This window comes from Argiope bruennichi, chromosome 7 (assembly GCF_947563725.1).
Source record: "Argiope bruennichi chromosome 7, qqArgBrue1.1, whole genome shotgun sequence".
NCBI lineage: Eukaryota > Metazoa > Arthropoda > Arachnida > Araneae > Araneidae > Argiope > Argiope bruennichi.
Window position 1 is genome coordinate 82178215 of NC_079157.1, and position 22019 is coordinate 82200233.

The 22019-nt window shown below is 23.9% G+C and overlaps 1 protein-coding gene across 8 annotated transcripts in view; it reads right to left on the bottom strand.

The window, feature by feature from the left end:
- Positions 1-21542, bottom strand: part of LOC129974973 (circadian locomoter output cycles protein kaput-like) — a 28533-nt gene extending 6991 nt beyond the window's left edge. The window contains exons 1-10 of one of the 8 annotated variants that reach the window (XM_056087802.1): positions 21200-21542; positions 16432-16508; positions 13713-13841; positions 13308-13350; positions 11826-11855; positions 8034-8141; positions 3851-3999; positions 2332-2423; positions 1709-1798; positions 1037-1142 (exon numbers count right to left, since the gene is read on the bottom strand). In XM_056087802.1, coding sequence (XP_055943777.1) covers positions 1037-1142; positions 1709-1798; positions 2332-2423; positions 3851-3999; positions 8034-8141; positions 11826-11855; positions 13308-13333 — 601 coding nt within the window. In that variant the 5' untranslated portion in view covers positions 13334-13350; positions 13713-13841; positions 16432-16508; positions 21200-21542. Of the gene's footprint in view, positions 1-1036; positions 1143-1708; positions 1799-2331; positions 2424-3850; positions 4000-8033; positions 8142-11825; positions 11856-13307; positions 13351-13712; positions 13842-16431; positions 16509-20834 lie in introns of all 8 variants that reach the window. The other 7 variants (XM_056087800.1, XM_056087804.1, XM_056087803.1 and 4 more) reach the window with 7 other exon arrangements.
- Between the last annotated feature and the right edge of the window lie 477 nt (positions 21543-22019).

Genomic DNA, 22019 nt, shown 5'->3' on the forward strand with positions numbered 1-22019 from the left:
AGTAAATAAAATTAAAACCATCTTTTTGAGAAATTTATTTATTTTATATTAAAAAATTTGGTTTAATCAATTCTCAATAAAGAAGTAACAAGAGTATCCACTTCAAGGCATTTATTTTTATTTTATTGAAAAACCTATGTTACTTACTATTTACCAATATACACATCTCCCTGTTCCTGATTTATTAAGCAATATGAGGAATTCATCAAAAATACAAAGCAAAGTTTCCTACACATTCTTTAAATTGTACAAATATTTTATTATTTAACTGCTTAACTTTTTTTAAAGCACAGAATTATATTTTAAAGATTTTTATTTTAATCACCACATATTTACTAATTGTTAGCCTAACATAAGAAAAAGAAGGAATAGTTTTTCTGAAGTTATTCAAAATTAGAAATGATGAATATAATAATTAAAAATAATAATATGACAAAAGAGTAATAGTGCAAAATTTCCTTAAACAATAGGAAATTTCTTCTCACTTTTAAACTTTTTTTCATAAAAGAATTATTCACAAAATTTAGTTTAGCTATCATATTTTAAATGTAAATGATGATTTATAGTAACTTATGAAGAAAACTAATAGAATGTGCAATTAAGCTAATCTAAAAATCATAATTAACAATTTACTACTTTATCAACTGTGTAGTAAAATAAACCAATAAATATTATAATTTAAATAATCTTGACATAGAAAATTTCTGATTAAATATGCACTATGAGAAAACTCTAGATAAACTATTACTATATTTGATTATGTAGAGGATTACAAAATATTTTCAATTTTTTCAGTAGTCAATGGATATATTTAATATTTGAGAGGAATTATTACATGCCCAAACATTAATAGTTCATTAAAAATAAGCATTTCAGGGTGGATACATACACAGAAATATTAATATTGCACACATAAAGTTAATGAATTATTATCCCTTATTCCAGTACTTGGCATTTAAATAACAATAATAAAGCAAAGATTGGAGAATTCATTTCTACATTTATAAGAATACAAATAAGATAAAAAAAATAATACCTTTGGATACAGAATTAGATGCACTAGGCGGATTACTGATTAATTTATACAATGAAGATTTGTCCATCTCATGAATGATATCAAATACTGATGAATAGATGCGGCTCTAAAAAATAATTTCAAAGGATTAGAATTCTAGATGATATGATCAAGTAAAGCAGTAAAATATATAATGTTATTTTCATCATCTAATCAAGCGGTATGGGTTGCAGAATGCCACCCCCCCCCCACACCCACAAATAATTACAAGAGCAAACTGCAAATATTTATCAAAGAAAAAAATAAAATTCATCTCCTTTAAAGTTAACTATTAAAATAATAGTTTCAAAATTCAAAACCATCTAAAGCAATAAAAAAACATTAAAAATCTAATTAATATCATTAATTGATTAATAAAATCATTAAAATAGTTTTACCTCCTCAGTTAAACATTTGTACAATACTACACAATGAAATTTTAATTCAATTCTCAAATTCAAACATATATCGCAACATTTCTTGCAAGTGGTTGAATTCTTATCAATTCAAATTAATGAAAAAATAATTAGAAATTTATAGAGAGTAAGAATACTAACTCAAACCAAGTTGTAATTCCTGTGCAAACTGATAATAGAATAATTAATTTTCTCTAAATATGGCAATACATCAATAATTATAAAATACTGAACTTACAGGTAAATATCCAAGAAGTGAAGCTGTGCTTTCAGATGTGTACAAGATTTGGCCATTGCATGAAAAAACTATTATGAAACCATCAAGGGCCTGAGAATTGAAAAATCAAATTATTTTATTATATTCTTTAAATAAAAAAATGATAAGGATAAAATTTAGTTACAATAATCAAAGAAACACTGGTTTAGAGAAAATGTGAATGTGATGGCAAAATTCAAAACAATAATGTATTAAATTTTTATTTCGTAACTAAAAACATTACTAACAACTAAAAAATAAAATTTTATTATGACAGATCCAAAATTTAGAAATTGATTCATTACATAAAGAAGATTTTTTTTAATGCATAGTCAATAGGTTGATAAATAAAAATGCTGGAATAAAATATTAAAAATCATGACAGGAAATATCTTTGCAAATCTGTGTCTTTATAAAATAATTTTTTAATCTTTAAAATACAGACAATCTTAAATACTATGACTAGTAGATTACATAAAAAATTCTCTCAAAATAACACAAAAATGCATGCAAATTTTTTTAATTAATTTAATTTTAAAATTTACCAATACTAATAATAGAATAATTTTTTCAGTGAATTATTTGACAATAAGTAAGATTGATACCTCTAACATTAAATGAGTAAACTCCTCATTTGACAGAAAGGAAGGTTTCCAATTTTCTTGTACTTTCACATTTTGCGATTGGACAGATAGCTCTAAAAAGAAACAACTAATTAGTCGATTAGTAAAAAGAAAATATCAATATTAAACACAATAAATAAGAAAATCTATAAATACACATCAAAGATAAATTCATGAAAAAGCAGTACATTTAAGATAGTATTTTATTTTATCTAATAAAAATATTTCTTAGTAGCCATTTGTTAAATATGAAAACCAAGTTACTTTTTAGTGTTGATGCACATTTTATGACACTCTTCAGTTTAGCAAATCAAGCATCATAACTCCAAATAATTATAAGATTTTTGCTGTCAGCAAATTTAGTAATAATCATACAATATCAAGAAAATCAATTTGACATTAAATACAAATATATATATATATATATATATATATATATATATATATATATATATATATATATATATATATATATATATATATATATATATATATATATATATATATATATATATATATATATTTAAATTTTATTTTATTAATTAAATTTTATTTTATTTTACAGCATAAATTTACATTTAGATTTAAATGCCTGAACATATATTTCAAAGTTTCAATAAAGATTTTTCTACAATTTTTTCCCAACTAAAAAAGTGAAGAAGTGTATAGATTTAAAATCTAAGTAACATTCTTAACAGAATTACATTCATTACAGAAAAATTTGCTAAATAAAATAGTAGCATCTCATCACCTTTTTTAAATCCACATTTTACTATCAAGGCAAACAATCAATCAAACAATCCACAATATCAAGACAATACAATAGCTTCTAACAATCTTTACATAGACATCAGAAGCATTTCTTAATGATATATTACATATAAGGCAGTATCGACAAATTATCAAAAAATTCCATAGCAACTATGGAAATTCTGTAGCTACTAAAGGGTATGTATCAAGATTAAATTTTTAAAAAGAACCACTACTAATATTTGAGGGTATTTGAAGAATATCTATAATATTATCGATAAACAAAGATTCTCGCAATTTATATCATTACACTGCTAAATTATACTACTTTTATTAATGAATAAATTTTATAAAAATGACAATGTGCAAAATGTATAATTGCATACAAAATTGCACTTAAAACTAAAAAATACTTGGAACAAAAAATTAATGTTTCAGATTAAAATTTCTAAAAGACTGGGCTATAAAATACTTCAACACGGTTTCTTAACAATCTTCAATATCTATTAAAGAAACAACAACGAAAATGGTTTTAAGTTAGAAGAATTCCTTAAAATTTTTTTGAGTTATTTTTAAATCAATTTCCCTTAATAATTCTAATTTAATTATCATTTTTTAAAATTTCCCAACTGTGAGATTAATAAAATTTTCTTACAGAAATAAGATTCTACATATATTTTGCTTCTTAAGTTGAAAAAATATTAAGATGTTCTATTTTAGCACTAAATTATGATTGCTAAAAATTACTTACCACTATGACTTTTGAGGAAAGAAATGGTAGACCGTAGGACGGATGATTTATCCATCTTTCGGTTACTTGAAGTAACCATCGAGCACAGTTCGTTGATAAGCATATTGAACTGATCTCGACGTTTCTTCTCGCTGAGATTTCTAGACTTGCTGCAAAAAGAAAAGAAAATGATTAATTATCTGAACAATTGAACTATGACACAAATATATTTCATAAAAATAAAAGTAAATATAACTGTATTTGTCCATAAATTGTAGATTTTTCCATTCTTTAATTCCACTAAGAGTTTTTTCACTCAAGCTTTTATAATAGACAAAGCATTTAAACTGATAATATACCTGAAAAATGTAAAATTAATCGCATAGTAGTTCAGTGGAAAAAGTGTTCTGACAAAAGATTTCTGGTCAGTTTAACATCTATGAATAATAATTTAAAATAAGAAATCGGTGGTTTTAATAGTTACAAACTTTCCTCCAATAAAAAAGTTTTTGGGAATAATAATAACAAACTTTAATTTCTATGCAAGAAGGGGTGGGGGAGGAAGATGAGGAGAAATCAGAATTTATAGTAATTTCGAAATATTAAAAAACAAACAAAAAAACCCTTTAATCATAATATGTTTTTATAATAAGACATAACTGCTGGTTTGCTTTCCTTATCAATTGATAAATCAATACATACAAAATTCATGCTTAAAATGCTAACAAAAAATATTCACAAATTCTAAGTACATTACAGAATAATTTTGATTTTTAAGATTTAAAAAAAATATATATGCTTGTTGATATATTAAAAAAATTAATAAACTAAATAATAGTACAGGTTTTTACATTACATTCTTCAAAATTCTTAAAACACCAAAATACTTATTTTTCTAAACAAAAATTAGGAAATGAAATGAGCTATGTAAATAACAAACAATCAAGGAATTTAATCACATTTATTCAGAATTATTTTTGTTAGAAGACTGATATTTAATATAAGGAAAACAGTAAATCTGACCATCAAATAAAATTACCAACACATAACAACATGAATGAAAAAAAAATAAAATAAAATAAAGTTCATAACAAATTATACAGTCCTATCCATCTATTTCAATAAAAAGGCCACCTAATTCTCTTAAAATATTTTTTAAACAAAAGATAGGATTTCTTATTTACTAAAAGAATAAATAAGAAAAATAGCAAAATAGGAATAAAAAAATTATCATACATTTTTCATAATATTGACATTCACTGTCAATCTGATTCAAAAAATAATTGTGAAAAAATGGTATCATTTGCCATTGTTTTGTGGTTCAATTTAATATATTAACTTTAAATCAATAAAAAAACATTTTAGAACTAAATATTTAGAGAAAAAATATTAATATTTGGGATTCCAATTAGGTGGAAAATACCATCAACTGTATGAACAAATACCATATTTGTAGATATGATTTCAACTTGTAAGGTATAAATAACATCTCAATGTTAATTACTTCTTAAAACATTTAGTTTTTAACTAAAAAATGCTTGATTTATTACAAGCAAAACAATTATAGATTATTCAAAAATATTATAACAACTGACAAAATACATAGTCTGCAAATGAACAAAAAGTTTTTTATCAATGGATGGATATTGCATTAAATTTAAACAGAGTAGGAGCTGACCATTAGTTTTTTTGTGAATTACATTTTTTTTAAACTATATATGTCTTAAGTTGAAACTATTTACAAATGAATATAAAAATTTAAACTATAGTTGAAGAAAAGCTTTTGATAACTAACAGCAACAAATTAAGTTTCTTTTCAATCTTAGAATGTAATATTATTCACCATATACTTTTGATAATACTGGCTTTGTGAGGCGTTCACTTTGTAATACTACTATATTAATACTGCAAGCATCATAGAAAATCTATGTTATAGTGATTATCTTTTCAACCAACAAAAAAAAAAAAAAAAAAAAAAAATTATAAGATCATATTCAAATGATGTAAATTTTACTTTATGGTGGACAAGGTCCTATTTTTATATAAAGAAATTTAAATATTTTACATACTGTGCACTACCAAAAAAAGAAATGAATTTGAGAATTTTTTTTTTTTCTTAAATGTCATATTTTTAAATATAAAATTGAGAAAGAAAATATAGTTTAATTATATGCCAACATAAAATATCAAAAGAAGAACATCTGCTTTCCTTTTACAATCTTTACATTTTTGTAAAAGTCATAGAAAGAATTTTTAAGACAAAGCATTTTGGTTTTGTTAACAAGATAAGATTTTAGATTGGTCAGCTCTGTCACTATCTACACATCTCACTTGTTCTGTATAGCAAAAAAAGCAATACTTGCGTAAGGTATTTTAAATCTGTTAACTTAGTATGATGATATATTTCAATAGGAAATGAGTTGAATATATGTTAATTATCTGGTTAACAAGTTAAAAGGCAAAATCTTAATGACAGAATAATGTTCATAGAGTGAAAGAAAAGCCTTTGATTCAATTCAGCTCCTACAAAATTTCTCAAATCAGAGGAAATAGCTGATCACTTGTTGTTTATTCTTAGTGTGTTCTGCTATTTTATTTTCCATTATAGAGATATGTGGTTATTATAACCAATTTTCTTTAAAATAGTTACCGATTACATTCAGCAACTCAATTTTTCATTATACAAGTACAAGATTATACATTATTTATTTTAAGTATAAGAGATTCAATGAATATGTTAACAACAAATTTTGAAATCCAGCATTCTTAACATCATTAAACAAAGCATGAAACAATAAATATTCCATACTTTTCCTAGACATTCTACATAATGCCAAATAACAAACTAGAAAAGTATAAAATATATTGCTGATTTTTTTTATAAGAAATAAAACTGTTATTCAAAATAAATTATTTCATTTCTTGAAGCAACAAACAGGTTCACAATTTGTTTTCTTTAATTAAAAAGAAGCATTAAATTTTTTTGCATAATTTTCCTTTATATATTTTGAATAAGGCAATTTTAATAGCACTCTTATTATTTTTCTTACAAACATTTGTATTTCTAAAGAATGCCCATCTTTTACTTAAATGCCTGATTATAAATTCTTTTAATGCTTTACATAAATGGTACTAAGCATTCTACAGAAAGCCCAGTTATTACATACAATGCTTAAGAAAAAATATATAACATATTCAAAGAATACTCAAATTTCATACTTTGCTTAAAAATGACATTCTATAGAATGCTGGTGTTTAATACATTTCCAGTAACACATATAAGCTCAGCAATTAAATTTCTCATTAGAAGTATTTTTCTGACTTGAGAGAAAATAATTTTAGATTGCCTGATATAAATGCAAATTAATTTAATAATTATTTTTAGCTATGAGTAGGTTGCAAATAAAAATATTTCATATGCATGGTTTTATAAAAATTCTATATTTGTGTAAATAAATGAATAATTGTTATAAAAAGAATCTTCATCATTAATATTCAGTCAAAATTGCTACTGAAAGAAAAAATTTAGCAAAGATAATCACTGTAACATAATGCTAACATAACAGCTGATATAAAAAATAGTCATCATTAAAAGTCCTAACCAATATTCATATTCTGAATAATAGAAATTAAAGTTTTAGACTTGGTTTTCTTACAGAATGAGATTAAAAAGAATTAATCCTTTGCACTCCAAACAATATTATAATTAGGAGGATAATTTCTTTTTTTTTTGGATATTGATATTTAAAGATTTTTATTAGCTGAGAATCAACAATTAGCAAATTTAATCATTGGCACTATTTTGGGAGTGCTGACAATCATAGTTAAAATTTAGCAGATTTTTTTTTTTAGAACCTAGCAAATGAAAAAATAAAAACCTACAATTCAAAGAAGAAATAAATTAATTTTCAAAATAAATAAAACAATATAATACCACTTTTTTATGTCTCAAAGCACTAAAATAAGCCATTTAATGAAAAATTACACATCTAATTTTTCAGAGTGCAAAGGGTCAAATTCATAAATAATTAAAATCAGCTCTAAAAATACTCTAAGTAAAAATGTGTTTAAAAAAAAACAGCAACAACAACAAATGAACAGATTATAGGGAATACACTTGCAGCTCTTTAGAAGCCACCACCATTCTTCAATAAGATGATCTGAAGGTCAGAGGAAATGGTCAAGTAATTCCGAATAAACTTACTGCATAATGTATAGTTGTATCATCACACACACAGAGCTCCTTATATGACAAAGAAGAAATTGAATATATGCAGATTTCTTAAAATCTTTGATCTTTCGTGAAGGTAAACTAATGAAAATAGTCCACAGAAAATCAATATTCAAGCAATTATGTACTGAAATTATGGCAAAGAATAAAATGAAAACTGTGTTAATAAAAAGACGTGCCAACTTGATTTACAAAATCCATCTAATTCCAAAATACTTATGAATAGTGCATATAAGAGTTCTGTCTAGAAATAATTTTCAATAGAAAACAAAACTAATGAAGATACAACAAAATTTTTATAATCGTCCATATAGAAATTAGTCTTCATTATAGCTCTGAAAGCTACAATAAGATGCACCATTTCAGCATATTTTAATGGAAATAGAACAGAAATTTTTTTAAAAAAAGTACAAAAATAAGTTGAAAGCATGCAAAGTATTAATTCTAATAATAAAAATTTTATATTTAAAAATCAGAGTACAAGTAAATGTAACTCGATTATAAAACAAACCTTAATTGGAAATATGCTAATTTATTCGACCCACATGATTGAAAATATTTTGAGAATTTATATTAAAACTTATATTACATAGGTTAATATACTTTCAATAAAAATTTAATGAATAGGAAATAGACAAAATTCGAAAAATTTCATTTTCATATTTAAAGTATTTGTCTATTTGTAACAATAAGGTGTTATTGTTTTTCTGATATTTATAAAATGAAAAAATTCGGATTAGATTAAAATACAAATTATGAAATTAAATCAAGAGCTGGCACGCCTGACAAAACAATTAAAATGAAAAAGTATATGCTTTTTCCATCAATCTTAAAGTAAATTGTACAAAAGGATTGATGAAATACAATAAAATTTAATTATTAACACATTTGTAGCTACTACCTCCTATTTAAGATATTTAACAATTTAGATATTTTCTAACCATTTTTTTTTCATGTAATTTTTATAAAAAAAATTCCAAATTATAAACTACATTTTTTTTACAACCACATTCTATAAATAATAGTAGCTGCAAATGTGTCAATATGGAACATATCATTTGATTAAGATTATTATCTCTGATAATATTATAAGAATCTATGTAATACACTAGCAATAGAATATAAGATGTAGATATTTATGTGTGAATTTTGGTTAAAAAATGGCTATATATTTCTTTAATGATATACCCAATATTAAATTTTACTACAAAACAATAAACTTTTGCTTAATTTACTACAAATTATTTTTTCATTTTAAGAGAATTCAAATATATCATTACAAAATTATCTTTTGTACATATTGAATTTAATCCAAATCACATAATCTATTTTTCAGTATCTGATACTAAAAACAAATTGAATTATATCTGCATCAAAACGCAGAAGTAAGACAATCATTTTATAAACAGTAACTTGCAACATATCAAATTTTGCTTTAATTTTAAATGATTTGAAATAAGATAAATCCAGCATCCTAATTGTAATACAGTTACATTTTCACTTTTATGGGTACACTGAACACATTTGTTTCTTTGCTTTGTTTAAGAAGTTGATATGTCTTCCTAAATTTCTTAACAATTTTCAAGGTACCAAAAAAAAATTCAGAAGTAATTTTCATTTTTTTGATATTTTATTATTTTAAATTTTTTAAAAAATATTTAGAATAAATATATAAAAAAAACAACATTTTTCACAAATTTCAAATTATTTTTTAAAAAAATTGTAATTTAATTTTGAAACATTGCTAAGGTTTTTTCTTTAAATTAAATTAAGTATTAATGGATTAAGATTTCTATACCAGTGTGATTTTCTAAAACTCCAATGCATATTCTTTTACTGAAGCATTCAACCGAAGAATAATCCATGAGTTTCCCCCATTTTCAACTTAAGATTGTATACAGAAATAGAATAATATAAAAATATTTTATATTATTTGAGAGAAAATTTGATTGTCTATAAAATAGTTTTTTAAAAAAAGGTTTTATTGATTTTTATGTATATTAAAATTATTAAAATAAAATGTCAAATGGAGAAAACCAGTTTTTGAAACACCTTTTACTTTTTGGATTCAATTAAAATGCGACAATTAGCAGAGCTACTTGCAAGATTTGTGTCATCAATTCTTTAAATTTAAATTTAAAAAATATTTATGAATTATTACTCAACCCTAAATGTATCTAAAAAAAGTGTAAAATTTCTTATTTGCCTTGAAAATTAAGATTTCATTTGTTATATCAATGAATGCTGTAAACTCAAATTTAAATCATATATTAAATAAAAATAAAGTTGCAGTACTAATGATTAAAAAATCATTTGATGACAGTTAAAAAGGTTTCGTTAAATCATAGCAAAGGAATTATTAAGTAGCCAACATGTTATTTTTAATCAAATGAAATTGGAGAATTTTCTGCCTTTTCAAGTTAGAAATAAATAGAATTAACAGAAATTATTTATTTAAATGCGTTTTAGTAAGAAGTTGAGCCAGAAGATGCAAGAATAGAATTAAATTATTCACTAATGTCTCTATGTGGCACAAATAAGCACATTACCAATCAAGATTAGAAGTAGTTACTTATGATCTAAACCATGGATTAGAAGTAAAACTGTACTGCTGGCGTCATCTGCATATCTAAAATATAATATAGCATACACAGCATAGACAAGAAAGAAATAACAAAATTATCTTAATAATGATTTCATAAAACAAATATTCAACTTTCTTTTATTAGAAGAAATTCTAATTTCATTTATTGATATACATCAAAATAATATGCACAAGTGAATGTGGAGGAGATGGTCAGAATTTAATTCACAGTAATATACTTCGATATAATTTTGCTAGTTAAAAGTTAAATTTCAAATGTTACTTTCCATTTTCTCCTGTATTGTTAATTATCTTTAATTATATATTTACATATATTGTAAGAGATATTTTGAACTTAAGTTAATTTTAATGACGGAGTTCATTCATCAGATTTTGTTATAACGAAAAACATGTTATTTTGTAGTTTTTAAAGATGGAATAACATTATTTGACAAAGAAATTTATGTATAAAAGTAAAAGTTATTCAAATTAAAAACCCTTAATATGAAGTTTGTCATTGCATTAGTCAACCATAATACAAAAATATTGTCAGTGTAGGAGGGGGGGGGGGATTGAAATTGTTAAAAAGTAATTGAAATGTCAAATTAGATTTTAAAGACAATCCTTTTCTTAAATGATTACCTCAGCTAATACAACTAAAGAACGATTTTGATGCTAAGAATTTAGAAATCAAAAACTTAAGATGCAATTCTATTCTTATGATTAGTTTTATTTATTATTATTTTACATTAGAAAAAGGAGAAAGAAAACCAAGATTTTTAAATTTTAACTATTAAACTCTTTGAAAAATATTTTAAATTTTCATACATAACACACAAAATATTTTTGGAGAATAATGTTATTAAAATAAACTGACTATCAATAAAGTATACTAATTTATATTATTGTCCAACAGATTGGTAGATGTATTTTGGTTTTTATCTCAAAGCTGCCGTTTGAATGAACAACAATATCTTAATACTTTTAAAAATTGATTTTATACTTTCCTAAAGGCCAATTTCCTGCAGTTAGCATATATTTTTCTGTGATAAGAACATGAATTCCGAATTCCCTTCTTTAAAAGCACACATAATGCATGCAGTGTTTTTTAAGGTTGGGGAGACTGTCACTTCAATATACTTAGAAACACACACACAAAGATATATTTTAAAAATACTTACATTTTCTCAGTCTTGTACCGGGATGTGTACCTATTCAAGGGAAAACAATAATGAATGTTTCCCCTTATTCTAGGTACAAGTGTTTAAAAACATTATAAAATACACAACAAAGATATCAAATTATTTGATAATAAAACTGCATATCAGCTGACATGGAATTTTGTCATCAAATGGTCCAAAACTTTGGCTTTGTGACATTGCATAGCAGCAAATATAATTTGTTGATAAGCGATGCCATAAAAATGAGCACAATGAAATCAGAAACAACTTCATATAATTTTAATCAAAAATAGTTTAAATTACTATGGATTTCTAATAACTGAAAAAGGTATCCATACATAGTTTTAGTATGAAAAATCATGAGCGAGATTTAAAAATGAAATTCATTTGATTTAAAAAAAAAAAGATTAAGAGTTTATTGCAAAAATATTCACAACTAAAAAAAAGAAAGATACATGGGGAGAATTGAAATTAGCAATGATATTGTTCAAATAATTCATGTAACAACCAAATAGCTAAATTGTTCCATAAAAAAACAGAAATAATAATAATAAAATAAATTTATGCTGCAAGTGCATAAGGAGTATAATGGAGCCAATTTATATAATGTTATAAGCAATTAGTAGGTGACACTGAGCATGTATGATATATAGTCATATATTATTTTAGAATAGATTATGGTGGCACATCATTTTAACATGTTGAAAGAATGGTATAATGTTTGTGAAGGTAACATGCATGATAAAAAAATTGTTCAAAATTACAATAGGACAGATATTTGGCACAGAGATATTAAATCTGGCACATAGTTACATCTTGAATAAGTGCTCCAAGAATTTTTTTCTTCTAAAATTTTAATTAAAAACAATTTTAATAATTTTTCTTTAATAACTTTGAACATATTACATTAATGTTTTTTAACATTTTAAAATTAATTAGCTTGTAAATAAGGTAATTTATAAAGCAAATAATTAACATATTAACTGATATAAACTCAAATACAAGTTGTTCATTCTGCAGGTTTTATTTAAAACAATTTACTAAGTCAAAAATCAAGTTAAAGTCATAAATGGGTTATATACTTCTACATGATTATGCAATATAAAGAAAATATAAATTATATTATCAAATTAGGAATGTTTTAAATAGTTTTTTTAAATAATTCCAGCCTCATTCCGAAAAACTCGTCAATGAAACATATGTCAGAATTTCTTATTTATATTCAATTTTTTGCTATTGAAGTCATAATTAAAAATTTATTTTAAATTTGAATGAAGTTTTCATATAACCCCAAAACTTTCCCCAATCATGAAACTTTGTATGCAGCAAACATACATATTTATCTACTTGCATATTTTTTTATGCAAATAATTTGTGCACATTTTCTCTCCTCAATAAGAGAATATACATTTAAATTGAGTTAAAATCTGATATGAGAGTAATTCAAATATAAGAAAAATATTCAAATTTTGGAATTCTTACCTCCTGTAATCATCCTTGTCATCCATGGCATGAATTTTGATTGCTAAAAATAAAAGAAATAAAATTTAAGTATTTAATTAAAAGAGTTTAAAAAACATTAAACACATTTAAAATAAAAATTAGACAAAATATAAAAAATTATTCAAATTTTATATATAATTTTTACAGAAGTTATTTATTAAAGAATTAACTTTTTAAACAAACAAAAAAACTGCAGAAGAAACAATTACATTTCATAAATATCTTTTTAAAAATTAATCAGGGTGTCTACAAAGTTGGTGGGAAAAATGATGCCTTGATTTCTTTAATCTTTGAATTTAGAAATTAAATTTTAAAATTATAAAAACTAGAAAAAAATATTTGACTCAAAATATTTGGAAATTTTCATTTTAATAAGAAATTCACATGAGCCTCAAAAATGCTGGACATAGGTTCCAAAGCCATTTGTCCACAACTTCTCCAATACTTTTCTGCAAAATTTCTAAAAGATGCAAATGCAACACACACTTCCAAATGCTTCCATTTAGTTTCTTTCTACAAAAGAACATAAGTATGAGACAACAAAATCTATGCATAGTAATTCATTTAAAATTATGAACATTAATTAAATATTAATGGTACATTTCAGATAAAAAAGAAGAAAAAATCAAGGGCAATCTATTTAAAGATTCAAAATAGATTCTGCATTTTAAAGGAAAATCTATACCCTCTTTGAAACACAAAATTCAAAAACATCAGCAATTTCATCATTAGATAAAGCAATTTATTTCATTTGAAATCGATAATCATTTATTGAAATTGTCTACATAGGTTACAAATTAAATATTTTAGTAACTCATAATATATGAGCGAAGTAGCTGAGAAAGATGGAAAAAAGCAACCTATTTTTAACTGAAATCTTTTAATGCAAATGGGCATTGAATGTGGAGGAATAAAAAAATTAAAGCAATTGTTATAGTAATAATATTATAGAATGCAAGGAATTTATAAACTGTTTAAATTATTTTTTATTTACAATATAAAATATAACAGTGAAATTTAAGTCTATGCTAGACACTTTTTTCCCCTTGTACTGAAAAATGACTTTTTATTAAAAAAAAATATTGATTAAAAGTTAATTACAATAATTAATAGATTTCAAAAAATTATAATCTTTTCTTTATTCTCTTTATAGTTATAAAGAAAAGCAGATTATTTTTACAAGAAATATCGTTTAACCGTTTTACATTAAAAAAATTTAATATCTCCAAATCTATGATAAAGATTTAAATACCAGCCAAAGTTTAATAATACTATAAAGCTTGAAACATGAAGCCGATTGTAAATATAAATACGCTATCAACCTGTCATCCATAATAAGATGAATAAAAATGAACTGCATAATAGTTTAATCAACATGAAATAAAAAAAATAATGTGAAACAACAACTTATTATTTTTTAAATATCATTTTACAATTAAAATATAATTTCTATATTTTGAAAAAACCGCAATCATTAATAATATGTAATAAAATGAAAAAGAGAGAGAGAGAAAGTAATAATCACTCATAGTATGTTAATATAAGATACATAAAGGGATTTCTCTTTAAAGAGTGGTTAAATAGTTATTTAAATAAATATATATTTAATAAATAAATAAATGCTAATTCTTTTTTAAAAATAAACTGACATATCAGTATAGATAAAAAAAATTAACTATGTCAAACAGAAAAAAATCCATTAGATTCATGGTAAAATTCATAGATTCTTGCTTATCAGAGCCATGAATATTTTATTTGTTTTAGAAACATTTCTTAATTATAATAAAACTTCTTTCAGTATTTTGTTATTTTAATTTTTATGAATACAAATTAACTATTCCACAAAGGGATGTACAGTATTTAAAAATTTGTGAATCCTGGATTTTTTTTTAGGAGTAAGACATTAATTATATTAGTTTTAAGGAATTAAATTAGCTGTATGACACTTTCATACTTGTCCTTGTAAATTATTCAAATGAGTAAAATCTTATAATTTTTCTGATCTGTGGTTAAAAAAGAAGAAAATATATAGTTTAATAAATGGTTTTTACATTTAACATACAATGTATTTTACCAAATGAAAAAATAGCCGATGTTTTCCTTTATTTAAATGTATGTATGCTATTTCAAACATTGAGAATTTTTTCTCTAATTAGAATAAGAAAAGAATCCTTCATAAGGAGGAAAAAACATGGAACTTCTCCACAAACAAATTAAGAATTAATGATTTTTGAAAAAAGTAGACACCCTGTCACTCTATTATAACAGAGGGAAGATACTATTTTTTGAAGATATAACAAGAACAATTAATACTTTAAAATTCAGATTTATTTAGATTAGACAATATTTAATCAAAATCTAGGTACAATTAATTGTTTTTTTCAAAACTAATTATAAAATAATTTTGTCAAATTCCTATTAAAGAATACATCTACTTTGAAATATATTTCCATTAAAAAACATTTAATTATTTAAAATACAAAAAATTTATTCTTTATTTTAAATATAATAAAATTTATGATTGAAGAATAATTTCTGAAGTATATAACAGACATAAAGAATTTGCTTTATAGTTATTTATATATTTCTGAAAATAACAGAAATTTAATTATTTACATATTATCCCATAGCCATAAATGCTAGTGCAGATCCAACCCAACTTGCAACTAATAATTCCAAAAATTTACATTAAGTTATATGTATTATTTTTCACAGTCAATGAGATAGAATATATTTATCTCTATCAAATATATATGCTCTAGCTTTTATGATTAAAGGGATAAATGCAAGTTTCGAATTTGCTTTAATATATAAAAAATATACACACAAAATCAAAGAATAAAAAAAATACATTAAAACACAAAAAAAGTTAAAACATTTTCTTAGCTTTCTTTACTGCAAGAAATTAATGTAAATAATCGATGAAATTTGTATTTCCTGATATTTATTCTGGAAAATTTAGCAATTCGGTAAGTGGAACTTGCTATTGTGTCATATCAATTTTTGGAAGTTCGACTTACCGATATTGAATTCCAATTATATAAAGAAAAAAATATTTACAACAATGAGTTTTTAAAAGTACATTTTAAATAAAATGTCTTACACTTTGCATCCTTACTACCTTACAAAACATCAGGATGATTGAATTTTAAACGGGGCCGACAAAAAAAAGACAAAAACCTGAAATAAAATACAAAATATATTAAGATAAAAATGTTTAAGTGAATCATTATTTATAATATTAAAAAGTGATTATGAAATCACAAAATTAAAGTCTAATGAAGGAATTTCTAATAAATGATTTTTGTAAGAAAATGTCATTCGTTATAAATGCCATCGGCATGCTTCTGAATGATCCTTTTATGAAACAAAATATTAAATATGAATGCAACTGTTTTGAAAAATTTATAAAAATAGGTTAAATTGCAGTCTTTTTTGTCGGCCAAGTATATTAATAAAACAGTGTCTTCAAACCTGTAACAGACCTGGAAATTTTTATTCAAAAATCAACTAAAATAAGAGTAAAAATGGTGAACTCTGATAAAGCAACTATCATTTAATAGGTCCAGAATTAAATACTGTTATATCTAAATAAACATTTCCTGTATATTTACTACAGTTACAAATTAAATGTAGCAATAGATGTATGTAAGTAATCCGCAGAACAAAGAATACAGCAAAGAAGACTGGTAATGACAAAATTAGAGATAAGAAAAATCAAAATGATTCCTTTACTGAAAGAAAAAGACAACCAGATTATAAATGAAAAAAGAAAACATCACAAAAAGACAATTATTTTTGATTCTCACATTTAGTAGCTAAAAAAATTAAACATGACGCTGCATGCCTGCTTAACTAATGGTTATATATTAGGTATTTCTGAAACTACATTGTCATTAAAAATAGAGGAACAAAACTGATTGTGATAAAAATTTACAAGAAAGAATTATTAGATGCCTAAAGTGACATAAACTCATGGTAATTTGCAAAATTAAATAGCCTGGAATCTAAAAATTTGTATTACTGATTTAAATCAAGCAGAAAGTAAAATACGTATTAGCAAAGAATTGATCTTATGTAATAAGTATTTAATATATTTTTTGAATCTATAATAAATATTTAAATATTAATTTGAAGTTAAAATTCTAGATAAAATCCTATCTAAAACTTTAATTTTTATATTGAGATTCAGAAAACATTTAGATTTTCAAGAATGCAGAATTAATTTATCACAGCATATCAGGAAAACGCTATAATATAAAAAGTGTTCCTTAAGCATTCTAAATAAATAAATTAAAAAAAAACCCATGAAAACTGTCTTCAACCTAGAAATTGAGTCACAAAATAAAGTCACAGTTAATTTCATTTTAAAATATGAATTAAACATTTCAAAAAAATATTTTAAGACAACTCTTTAAATAATTGAAGTTCTCTTTGATAAGCATGTAACTGCCTGTACCAGGAAAATTTCTTAACAAATTATCTTTAAGCAAAAAAAAAAAAAAAAAATATATATATATATGATAGATGACTGCATAAATAGGAGAAGATAAAGAAAATGATATTGGTTGTTATGTTAAGGATATTCTCCTTTCGATTCAAAACAATTCACTAAAGTTAATTTAACTTTCCATATAGTGAAAATAAAATCTTTTTAAACTTCAAATGCTAATAAAATCTTTTTTTTTAATGAGTTAATAATACTTATGTAAGCAAACTATACGTTAAATTATAACATTTTTATTTTTTACCCTGGATATTTCAATGAAGTTATGTTTACTTATTTAAATACAGAATTTCTTAAGTATTAACTATTTAATTTCTTGTACATTAATTGTTTCATATTTACATCTTTACTAATTTTTTAATTCATTATTTGTTACATCTTTATCCAATAAGGGATTAAAATAATTAGAATGTTGATAAAATAGATAATTTCCAATTCATATTTCAGCATTCATATTATTTAGTCTAAATTAAAAACTAAATTCATTGGCACGACAGCCCATGTGGGCCAAGGCCTACAATGCCCATATTTGCTTTCTTGATTGAAGGCCCTGGGGTGTAAGGCATATGTCCCTGTTCCCAAACATGCTTGGTCCTCAATTTATCAACCACTAAAGGGACGAAAGGCTGACATTATTTAGTAACAATTTAAAATTAATTGAGTAATGAGAAAGATGGACAATCTATGGATGACTAGCATTACTATTTGAAACTCAATGAGCATTTTCAGTATCTTGCATGCTGACTCAAATCAATTTTGAGCAAAAATGAAAATTACATTTCAAATATTTTAATCCCTTTCTGACTATTTATTTAAAAGCACAATTTTGTTTAAACTGTGTGCCAACACTTTATAAAATACAATATAGTGCCCTAACTCTTCTTCAAAATTGATTTTAATCTTTTATTAAACAAGATAAATTTTTATATAAATGATTTTAAAAATATTAAAACTGTAGCAAAACGAGATATCTGAAATTTTAAAAAATGCAATATTATAATTTTATTTTTCTTATTTTGCTCTTAGTAAAATATGTAAAGCAAAGTAAATTAAAACTATTAGATTATGAGAAAGTTTTTAACAGTCGGATAAAACTGCAAGCAAAGATGTCTTTTTTTTTTTTGTAGTACAGCCTATAAAACAAACTCAACATAATTAGTCAAATTAGAGATGAAACTCTTCCCTCATTCCTGACCCATTAAAAAAAATGAAATACGAGTATTTAGAATTGAGAAATTTAGAGTCAAAATGCATCCATTTTTTTTATTTTTTTTTTTATGTGAGCTAACCTATTTTTGAGTTGAACTCACTCATTGTAATGAAGATTGCAGCACAACTTATATTAGAATGCACATTAAGACAGTTATTTTTCAAAAATTATAATTAAAAATATATTTCAGAGACAAAAACTTAAATGTACTTTTAAAGTCAATGATAATTTTCTAAATTACATTATAATTTCACCAAGCCATTAACTTGCATTTTGATTGATGGAAAAAGAAAAAAATTTCTTTACATATCAGAATTTAAAAAAAAATGAACATTTGCATACCACCAAGATTCATCATTTATTAAAAATTTTCATAGATATTTACAGAGAAGAGAATTGCTTAAAGGTAAGCTAGAGGGACATTAAGAAAAATTATATGTCACCTATATGTTGATTTCATAAAATATTCCAAATAAAACTAATACACATAAATATTACATTTAAAAATAATTCATTTTAAAAACAATGCATCTTTTCGATTAATGATTTAAATAGTTAATACATTAGTCAATATTGATTCTACTTGTTTAATTCTAGAAAGAAAAAAAAATCAAGAAACTGAATTTTTAAAATTTAAAGCTAAATTTTAATCAGCTAATTGATACATAATGTAAAAACTCTTAATTTACACATCAATACAATGTAAATCATATATAACAAACATGCATAAGTTGGAGAGATTCCATTTCTTTTTAAATAAAGTTTTTTTTTTTAAACAAAAGATAACTCTACATTGGAATACAAAATGCTTTATCTTTATAATGCAAATAATCAAATAGAAAACTTGCAACCCAATTATTAAAAAGAATTTAATAAGTTAAAAGATTCTTGATATTTAAAAAAAAAATCACTTATTTAAATTTTAAATAAAGTTTTTTTCAAATAAAGGTTACAATGTAAATATTTCACAGTACAATATTTAAACTAGAAAAAGAATTCAAAGACAGTAGACGAGAACATTACAATGGACTTGCTTTTATCAACATTACATAATAGATCATAAAAGCAAGACAGCATTAGAATACAGCAAGATCAAATCCAAGGTCAGTAGTTAAATATGTAAATTCATATCTTTCCCCCAAAATTATGTTTGCAAGACAAATTCATCCTTGAAATAATAAAAAAATAGCAAAGTATTTAAATTTTAATTTAATAAGAAAAATTAAATAAGATATTATAATGAATTTTTAAGTATTTCATTTGGTGAATAAACATCTTTACAATAAGTAAATTTTTTAAAAGTAAAAATCAGTTAAATTTTAATATAACATTAAAAAAAACTTTTTTCTATTTAATGAGATGCTTACATATTTATAACATCAGCAATTATATTCAACATACAAATTTTTGTCTTATTAAAGAACTGTTGTGAAAAAGTGTTCACTAATATAAAAAATAAAATCTGACGATAAAAGTAAGACATACAAACAAATGTCTCCAAAGTAGTTCAGATATGGCACAATTCATGCACATTTTAAACAGAATGTCAAAATAATTAATTATTTTGCCATGTATGACTTTCGATTTTTTTTTAAAAAAAATTTCCCTGAAAAATTTGCGATGCATGTGCATGCTAAAAAAAAGCTCAATACAACATAATGCGAAATACAACGATTAAACTGCATTTGAAAATTTAAAAATATATTTAAAACTATCACTTCAATTATCAAAATATGTCGTATGCATTCGCAGGATAGTAATGAATATAAAACAGGAAAATATACAATACCGTAGTATTATTATTCAAGTCACAGACATGTCCATTACTTCCAGGTCTATTTGCTTGAACATCCATAAAGACAGTTCCATAAAGTATAATTAAATTCTTAAATATAAAATACAAACGCACACATATTCCAGATGTTCACTCACTCCAAAGTATGCAAATTTAAACGTACTTCCTTTTACAGACAGATGCAAAAGATCTTGGATATCATAACAAAATATCTACAAAACATAAAAATGCTGTGTTCGCTACAAATATCCCAGTAAACGATTTCAGTTTACGAGAAATGATAGATACCGCTATGAAGAGTAGCATCGGTGTTACTTTTTTCCACTCTTAAAAGGAAAATCATAGCACTTAAACTTTACCTGTTGACGATATTCTCGTTTCGCATGTCAGAGAACGATATGCATTCGAATATATTTAACTTCGCAAAATTTCTGAGCAATATATACTAATTGCATGTGCCACGATGGTTATAGAGTTTGTACACAACATTGCAAGGGACTTCCGCATTGAATAAACCGAATAAAATTGCAAATTTCGCAATGTAAAGCAGACAAATTCGCATGGACGTACGTATCATATGAAACTGCAAAACAAACGACAGCAGCGCCACTTCAACAGGTTATCCTTCGATCTTTCTAGAATGTGATTGGTTCATCTTGATAAGTGGACAAGGCAGTCTTACTCGGGGGATGAAGTGTCCCTCGGCGATGATTGGAGGACATAAGGACGAATGAGGGTATTGGGGACTGTAATTTTAGGGATATATCCCCCTCAGTCAATACGAATTCCCTCCCGAAATTCGCATGCGCACATCATATTTTCGGTTTCGAAAGTACATGACGAAAGATGGTGGATTCAGCGTTGTATTTCTGATTTTGTCTTCATTTTTCTAAATGAATCATAAATTACCAATAAGACTTAAAATATTTTTTTTAAAACTTCGCATCTCTTGCAAACATTGAGAAGTGTATATTATCACAAATATTTCCGACAAACAGTGCTTAAAATCGTAATTATGTTTTCAAATTTTTCAGAAAGAGTTAACTTTTAAAAATAGCCTTCATACAGATATAAGCATAACAAACTAAATATTTTTATTTCAAAAAATTAACAAAATTACTCTTTGAAATGGAAATATTTCATAAGTAATAGTACCCAGGACTTAATTTTGAAAATGTA